This window comes from Dermochelys coriacea, chromosome 28 (genome assembly GCF_009764565.3).
Source record: "Dermochelys coriacea isolate rDerCor1 chromosome 28, rDerCor1.pri.v4, whole genome shotgun sequence".
Lineage (NCBI taxonomy): Eukaryota > Metazoa > Chordata > Testudines > Dermochelyidae > Dermochelys > Dermochelys coriacea.
This window is the reverse complement of record NC_050095.1, coordinates 500,666-509,467: the sequence shown is the minus strand read 5'-3', so window position 1 is coordinate 509,467 and position 8,802 is coordinate 500,666. Positions and strand designations below refer to the sequence as shown.

The following is an 8,802-nucleotide window of genomic DNA, read 5'->3' as shown; positions in this document are numbered from 1 at the left end:
GGTTAGTGGTGGCAGGGGCGGGATCGTGGTAGTGACAGAGGGTTAGTGGTGGCAGGGGCGGGATCGTGGTAGTGACAGAGGGTTAGTGGTGGCAGAGGTGGGATCGTGGTAGTGACAGAGGGTTAGTGGTGGCAGGGGCGGGATCGTGGTAGTGACAGAGGGTTAGTGGTGGCAGAGGTGGGATCGTGGTAGTGACAGAGGGTTAGTGGTGGCAGGGGAGGGATCGTGGTAGTGACAGGGGGTTAGTGGTGGCAGGGGTGGGATCATGGTGTTGACAGAGGGTTAGTGGTGGCAGGGGTGGGATCGTGGTAGTGACAGGGGGTTAGTGGTGGCAGGGGTGGGATCATGGTGTTGGCAGAGGGTTAGTGGTGGCAGGGGAGGGATCGTGGTAGTGACAGGGGGTTAGTGGTGGCAGGGGAGGGATCGTGGTGTTGGCAGAGGGTTAGTGGTGGCAGGGGTGGGATCGTGGTAGTGACAGAGGGTTAGTGGTGACAGGGGAGGGATCGTGGTGTTGGCAGAGGGTTAGTGGTGGCAGAGGTGGGATCGTGGTAGTGACAGGGGGTTAGTGGTGACAGGGGAGGGATCGTGGTGTTGGCAGAGGGTTAGTGGTGGCAGGGGTGGGATCGTGGTAGTGACAGAGGGATAGTGGTGGCAGGGGAGGGATCGTGGTGTTGACAGAGGGTTAGTGGTGGCAGGGGAGGGATCGTGGTGTTGACAGGGGGTTAGTGGTGGCAGGGGTGGGATCGTGGTGTTGGCAGAGGGTTAGTGGTGGCAGGGGTGGGATCGTGGTAGTGACAGAGGGTTAGTGGTGGCAGGGGCGGGATCGTGGTGTTGACAGAGGGTTAGTGGTGGCAGGGGTGGGATCGTGGTGTTGACAGGGGGTTAGTGGTGGCAGGGGTGGGATCGTGGTGTTGACAGGGGGTTAGTGGTAACAGGGGTGGAATCGTGGTGTTGGCAGAGGGTTAGTGGTGGCAGGGGTGGGATCGTGGTGTTGACAGAGGGTTAGTGGTGGCAGGGGAGGGATCGTGGTAGTGACAGAGGGTTAGTGGTGGCAGGGGTGGGATCGTGGTGTTGACAGGGGGTTAGTGGTGGCAGCGGTGGGATCGTGGTGTTGGCAGAGGGTTAGTGGTGGCAGGGGTGGGATCGTGGTGTTGGCAGAGGGTTAGTGGTGACAGGGGAGGGATCGTGGTGTTGGCAGAGGGTTAGTGGTGGCAGGGGTGGGATCGTGGTGTTGGCAGAGGGTTAGTGGTGACAGGGGAGGGATCGTGGTGTTGGCAGAGGGTTAGTGGTGGCAGGGGTGGGATCGTGGTGTTGACAGAGGGTTAGTGGTGGCAGAGGTGGGATCGTGGTGTTGACAGAGGGTTAGTGGTGGCAGGGGAGGGATCGTGGTAGTGACAGAGGGTTAGTGGTGGCAGGGGAGGGATCGTGGTAGTGACAGAGGGTTAGTGGTGGCAGGGGTGGGATCGTGGTAGTGACAGAGGGTTAGTGGTGGCAGGGGAGGGATCGTGGTAGTGACAGAGGGTTAGTGGTGGCAGGGGTGGGATCGTCGTAGTGACAGGGGGTTAGTGGTGGCAGGGGTGGGATCGTGGTGTTGGCAGAGGGTTAGTGGTGGCAGGGGCGGGATCGTGGTGTTGGCAGAGGGTTAGTGGTGGCAGGGGAGGGATCGTGGTGTTGACAGGGGGTTAGTGGTGGCAGGGGTGGGATCGTGGTGTTGACAGGGGGTTAGTGGTGGCAGGGGTGGGATCGTGGTAGTGACAGAGGGTTAGTGGTGGCAGGGGTGGGATCGTGGTAGTGACAGAGGGTTAGTGGTGTCAGGGGTGGGATCGTGGTGTTGGCAGAGGGTTAGTGGTGGCAGGGGTGGGATCGTCGTAGTGACAGGGGGTTAGTGGTGGCAGGGGTGGGATCGTGGTGTTGACAGAGGGTTAGTGGTGGCAGGGGAGGGATCGTGGTGTTGACAGAGGGTTAGTGGTGGCAGGGGTGGGATCGTGGTGTTGACAGAGGGTTAGTGGTGGCAGGGGAGGGATCGTGGTGTTGACAGGGGGTTAGTGGTGGCAGGGGTGGGATCGTGGTGTTGGCAGAGGGTTAGTGGTGGCAGGGGTGGGATCGTGGTGTTGACAGGGGGTTAGTGGTGGCAGGGGTGGGATCGTGGTGTTGGCAGAGGGTTAGTGGTGGCAGGGGTGGGATCGTGGTGTTGACAGGGGGTTAGTGGTGTCAGGGGTGGGATCGTGGTGTTGGCAGAGGGTTAGTGGTGGCAGGGGTGGGATCGTCGTAGTGACAGGGGGTTAGTGGTGGCAGGGGTGGGATCGTGGTGTTGACAGAGGGTTAGTGGTGGCAGGGGAGGGATCGTGGTGTTGACAGAGGGTTAGTGGTGGCAGGGGTGGGATCGTGGTGTTGACAGAGGGTTAGTGGTGGCAGGGGAGGGATCGTGGTGTTGACAGGGGGTTAGTGGTGGCAGGGGTGGGATCGTGGTTGTGACAGAGGGTTAGTGGTGTCAGGGGTGGGATCGTGGTGTTGACAGAGGGTTAGTGGTGTCAGGGGTGGGATCGTGGTGTTGACAGGGGGTTAGTGGTGGCAGGGGTGGGATCGTGGTAGTGACAGAGGGTTAGTGGTGGCAGGGGCGGGATCGTGGTGTTGACAGAGGGTTAGTGGTGGCAGGGGAGGGATCGTGGTGTTGACAGGGGGTTAGTGGTGGCAGGGGTGGGATCGTGGTGTTGGCACAGGGTTAGTGGTGGCAGGGGCGGGATCGTGGTGTTGGCAGAGGGTTAGTGGTGGCAGGGGAGGGATCGTGGTGTTGACAGAGGGTTAGTGGTGGCAGGGGTGGGATCGTGGTAGTGACAGAGGGTTAGTGGTGGCAGGGGTGGGATCGTGGTAGTGACAGAGGGTTAGTGGTGGCAGGGGTGGGATCGTGGTGTTGACAGGGGGTTAGTGGTGGCAGGGGTGGGATCGTGGTAGTGACAGAGGGTTAGTGGTGGCAGGGGAGGGATCGTGGTGTTGACAGGGGGTTAGTGGTGGCAGGGGTGGGATCGTGGTGTTGGCAGAGGGTTAGTGGTGGCAGGGGCGGGATCGTGGTGTTGGCAGAGGGTTAGTGGTGGCAGGGGAGGGATCGTGGTGTTGACAGAGGGTTAGTGGTGGCAGGGGTGGGATCGTGGTAGTGACAGAGGGTTAGTGGTGTCAGTAGTGGGATACTAGGGCAGCAGGCTCCCAGCCGTTCTCTCCTCCCAGGTGGGGCTCCTGGGGCACAGTGATGAAATGCCCCCCAGGGCAGCGCCTGACCCAGTTCCGGCTGCGGGTGGAGTCATGCCAGGGCCTCAAGGACGACACGGCTGCCGACAACATTGAGTTCGTTTGCACGGGTGGGGTGGAGCTGATGGGGCACGGGCGGTGCTGGGGCAAGTGGGGCCCTCAGAGCCGCTCGTGCGGCCAGCTGCACCATCGCCACCAAGGTGGAGGCCCCCCAGGGCAAGGGGGACGACACGGCCCTAAGCGACGTCTACTTCAAATGCTGCAGCCCCCTAACCTAGCCCCTCACCTCAACCGAGCCCCCCACCACCACAACACTGTCCCTCCACCCCAGTGCAGACCCCCTGCACCTCACTCCAGACCCCCAGCACCACGTTGTCTGGTGAGCGCTGTCCGCTCCCCATTGCCCCCCAATCCCTGCTACTCACACTCCCCACCCCCCCACGAACTCTGCTTCCAGCTGCTCCCCCACCAGCCCCTGTGTGTGTGACCCCCCCCCAATAAACAACTTACCTGAGCGGAACGGCCTCTGCCCCTTATTGGCCAGACGCAACCCTGGCAATGGGGCAGGGAGGTCTCGCTCCCCCTAGGTAAGGTGGGCAGAGGGTGGGAATTAATGACCCAACCCCCCCAATCCAGTTCCTTCACCCCCACCTCCCCAGACAGACTGCCTAGCTCAGTGGGGCGGGGAACGGGGCGCGGGGCCTGTCCCGTCTAGGAGACACCGGCTCCCATCTGGCCCCAGGGCCGGGACTGGCTGGCTTGGGGGGCAAGAGGTAATCTGCGGGATGGGCATGGGAGGCAGCATTGAGCCCATATCAAGGGCCCTGTGGGGAGAGCAGCCCCCTTCACTGAGCCCCCGAGGTCTGCCCCGAATTCCCACAGCGCTAACCCCCTCCCCTGGCCTCCCCGCGCTCTTCCATAGGGCTCTGCCCCCCTTCCCACCATTCCCCTCCCCAAATCCGTCCCTCCCACCTCCCCGCCAGCCCCGCCTCCAAGACCTAGGGGGCAAGGTCAGAACCCGAGGAGTCTGGACCCTCACCCGCAGCCCCCCCTCTGCCCAATTGCCCCATCCCGTATTGGGTCCCCCCTCCACATCGCGCTCCCAATGAAACCCGCAAGCGCCAGGTGGGAACAGGGGGGCTCTTTAATCTGCGGCGGGGGGAGGAACAAGCTGGAGGGCTGGGGGGGACTGAGATCTTCAAATCGGGAGAACGAGGTCTGGGGGGGCCCGGCTGGAGCCCCCATCATAAAGGGCCCAGGCATCCCACAGTCACTGAGCCCCAGGGACCTTCACCCTCTGCCCCCGAGATGGACATACAGACAGGAGGGCATGACAAGGAGTGAAAGACCCCCCCGCAAAAGCGCCCCCCAGAAACGGGTTTTCAGGGTCACTTGGCAGCTCAGAGGCCTTCGCCCTGGGGGAGGGAACCAGAGATGCAGTAAGTTAGTGACCAGCTCCCGGATGCCCCAAACCGGGTATTCCCCCAGCTCCCCGGGTACCCCAAATCGGGTATTCCGCCAGCTCCCCGGGTACCCCAGACTGGACATTCCCCTAGCCCCCCGGGTGCCCCCAAACTGGGTATTCCCCCAGCCCTCCGGTGCCCCAGACTGGACATTCCCCCAGCCCGCCCCGGTGCCCCAGACCGGGTATTCCCCCAGCCCCCCCCCGTGCCCAAGACTGGGTATTCCCCCAGCCCCCCCCCGGTGCCCCAGACCAGGTATTCCCCCAGCTCCCCGGGTCCCCCAAATCGGGTATTCCCCCAGCTCCCCGGGTGCCCACAAACCGGGTATTCCCCCAGCTCCCCGGGTGCCCCAGACCGGGCATTCCCCCAGCCCCCCCCCCCCAGTGCCCCAGACCAGGTATTCCCCCAGCCCCGGCGTCTCACCTGGCGCTCGGCCGGCTTGCGGCAGTCCCCGCACACGGTGCCCAGCAGCCCGTTGACCACCTGCACGGCGCACAGGGCCAGCTCCAGGACCCCCAGCCCCAGGGTGATGGAGAACAGGACCACGTGCCAGAGCACCCCCCGGGGGGGGTTCACACACAGCTCCCACAGCGTCCGATTCGCCAGGTAGTTCTCGCTGCGGGAGTGGGGGCGGGGGGGACACACGGTCAGGGCAATCGCAGCTTGGGGAGCAGAGCCGGGTGGGGGCGTGATTCTGGGGGGCCAAGATGAGGGGGGGCAGGGAGTGGAATCAGAATCGGGGGCTGGGAGTGGTGGGGGAGGAGGCGTGGGAGTTGGGGTGCTATCTTTATGAACCCCCACCCCTGCCTCGGTTTCCCCAGGGGGTTCCTGTTGGCCCTGGGGTGAGGGGGGAGTGAGGGAGGGGGTGCACAGTGCCAGGGGGGAAAAGGCTTGGGGGCCAGGCCTGGGTCCATGGGGTGGGGGGACCTGGATCAAGGGAGGGGGGCAGGATTTCTGACAGCCATGGAAGGGGCAGGAGTCAGACAGAGGTTAGGGGGCTGGGGATGGAGGTTGGGGGGCTAGGGATTTGCGGAGCTGGGCAGGTCAGGGTTAGGATTGTGGGGGGCTGGGAGGGGGTTAGTGGGGTCATGCTGGGGGACTCCCAGCTCCCGGGGCTCCCCAGGGTTATTATGAGATGGGGCAGACCCCCCCCCGTTACCTGATGTCCTGGAAGGGCGACCCCCATGTCCCCTCAGAGTCCTGGCAGAGGGGCCCATTGGCCAGGCCAGTGGCGGACACGACCAGGCAGTAAAACCCCCCCAGGATGCCCCACAGCGAGCAGAACACAGAGCGCAGCATCTGGGGGGGGAAATGGGGTGGGGGGTGAGAGCAGGGAGCGGCCTCCCCTGCCCCCCCTCAGCCTCCCCCACTGCCCTCACCTCATCCCTTACAGTCCCCACACTGCCCCCAAGACCCTCCCCTGCCCCCCCCAACTGCCCACCCGCCCCAGGAAAGAGGGTTCGAGGGGGAGGGGGTCCGTACCCGGCACCGGTTCCCGCAACATCCGACTCCACAGCAGCCCTTCCCCCCGGCGCGGATGGCCGAGAGCCCGGGGCAGAGAACCTGAAATGGGGGGGGGACACACGTCAAAACCAGCAGCTCATAACACCTCCCCTCCATCAGTCCCAGGGGCCCATCCAGTGTCGGGCAGTTCCCCAGACCCCTCCCGGGTGGCTGCGTCACTGGCATCAGGCCGATAAGGTCCCGTTATCAGCCTCCTGATATCGGCAGCGCCGGAGCAAAGGGCAACCGGGGTGCGCTTGATCAAAGCTAGCAGGGGGGAGGGGGAAGTGCTGGCATGGGATTGCCCCCCCTCCAGGCCCCAGCCCAGAGTAGTGACAGCGACCTCCCTGTCACATAGAGCCCCCCCTCCCTGAGACCCTCCCCTCCAGTCCCGCCCACCCCGCAGTCAATATGATTCTCTGCAGGGAAGGGACCACAGGTGAGGAGGCCTACGTGCGCCTCAGTTTCCCTCTGGGCTCTGCCTTGCCATGCCCCGAGCGTCCCAGCAGGGAGCGGAGGTGCCGGAAGAGACAAGGGGCAGCCAACCCCACCAAGCCACCTGCCGCCAAGAGATTTCCTCCCCGCCATCCCCCACTGCTCTGCAGGGAAACCGAGGAAAGGCCTCGAGCCAGAGGACCAAAAGGCCAGGCAGCTGGGTTAAGAGGGAAGCTCTCCGGAGATGTCTACACGGCACGGGCGCTGACTCTGGTTTGAGACTGAACACCCCCCCCCCCCCCCCAGTTTCCGACCACTCACAAATCTGGGGCAGCAAGCACTCCGGGCCGGGTCCTGGGGGGGTGGGTCCTAGGAGCCTGTGTCCTGCTGCGATCTGGATCGGAGTCTCACCCAGGGGTCTGGCTTGGGTGGGATGCATGGGGTCGAGCGTGCAGAGGGCTGGGGGCCGGAGACTCGGCCGTGGAGGCGGTGAGGCCGCCTGGGCTGACCTTGAAGGAAGAACGGGACCGACCCAGCCTGGCACGCTGCAGGGTTCCCCCAAGGGGCAGTTTAAAAGCCGGGCCGTAGTGCCGAGCCCGTGGACCCGGGACACCCCGTCCGCTGGGGTGTCGTCATCGGCGACAAGAACTTGCCCGACAGGTACGTGGCTGGCCGGCGACCAAGAGAACGGAGGTGGCTGGGCGGAGCCATCGACCCTGGGGTGGCCGTGCCCAGAAAAGGGCCGGTCAGGGCGCAGTTGGTGCCAGCGGTGGGATACAGACCTGCAGCGGGAACCAGCCCAAGCAGAGTTTCCGCACAAGGCACCTGGGGGTGGGGATGTCTTTGGGTCCTCGTCCAATGCCGTACCCCCATCACCGATTCACAGGCTCTGTGCCACGCCCTGGCCTTTACCCAGTCTCCTGGGAGCAGCTCCGTGACCCCCCCCAGCACCTCATGTCTGCTGCCGCCAGCTGGGGGCAGACGCTTGCCCAATGAGGGGCAGGCAAAGGAGTCAAGGTTCAGTCCTCGAAGCTCCCGCCGGAGCTTCTCCGTGTCTCGGCCCCGAGTCTCCCCGGGAGGAAACCCGGCGACGCCGTCTCCCCCCACGGCTTGCACACACTGGTTACCGGCCGTGGCTGCGTCCTAGTGAACCCTGCGGCGTGTACCCCAGAGCAGCCCCCTGGCGATCACCGCAACGCCCCTCTCCACCCACGTCCCACACGCTGGCAGCACCCGGGGAAGGAGGGCAGAGAGACCTGGGGCGGGGGGGTGGGACATGGGCAGGGATGGAGGGCCAGGTAGACAAACGGGTTGGAACATGGCATGCGGGGACGTGGGACAGACGGGGGGACGCAGCGTGGAGGGACAGGCAGATGGGGGACACGGGACAGACAGCGGGACGCGGTGCGGAGGGACAGGCAGACGGGGGGACATGGGACAGACTGGGGGGACATGGCACGGGGGAACAGACAGATGGGGGGATGTGGCATGGGGGAACAGGCAGACGGGGGGACACGGGACAGACGGGGGGACGCGGTACGGGGGAACAGGCAGATGGGGGGATGCGGCACGGGGGAACAGGCAGACGGGGGGACACGGGACAGACGGGGGAACGCGTCATGGGGGAACAGGCAGACGGGGGGATGCGGGTCAAATGGGGGGACGTGGCGCAGAGGGACAGGCAGATGGGGGGACGCGGGGCAGACGGACAGAAAGTCCCCCCCCGCTGCCCCACTCACCATGAGCCCCCCGCCGGCCAGGCCGCCCATCAGCCAGACCTGCAGGGTGAGGTGCTCGGTCCAGCCCGTCTCCCCGTTGGGGAACATCAGCAGGATGTTGGCCACGATGCAGCCCAGCGCCATGGGCACCAGCGCCAGCCCCACCACCCGCGAGCAGCACCCTGTGCACATGGCTCGGGGAGGGGTGGGACCTCTCTGCCCGGCGCTGGAGGAGTGGGGGGGCCGCTGCCCAGTGCCGGAGGATTTGGGGGGCCGCTGCCCGGCGCTGGAGGAGTGGGGGGGCCGCTGCCCGGCGCTGGAGGATTTGGGGGTCGCTGCCGGGCGCCGGAGGAGTGGAGGGGACGCTGCCGGGTGCCGGAAGAGTGGGGGGGCCGCTGCCCGGCGCTGGAGGATTTGGGGGTCGCTGCCGGGTGCCGGAA

General features: G+C 65.3%; 1 protein-coding gene across 1 annotated transcript; it reads right to left on the bottom strand.

Moving 5' to 3' along the window:
- Positions 1–4,400: 4,400 nt before the first annotated feature.
- TM4SF5 (transmembrane 4 L six family member 5) lies at positions 4,401–8,560 on the bottom strand. Its single transcript, XM_038386233.2, has 5 exons — positions 8,384–8,560; positions 6,189–6,269; positions 5,866–6,005; positions 5,130–5,322; positions 4,401–4,658 (listed from the first exon to the last, which is right to left on the bottom strand). Exons 1-5 carry the CDS (start codon positions 8,552–8,554, stop codon positions 4,644–4,646), a joined length of 600 nt encoding a protein of 199 aa, XP_038242161.1. The 5' UTR covers positions 8,555–8,560; the 3' UTR covers positions 4,401–4,643.
- Positions 8,561–8,802: the final 242 nt, after the last annotated feature.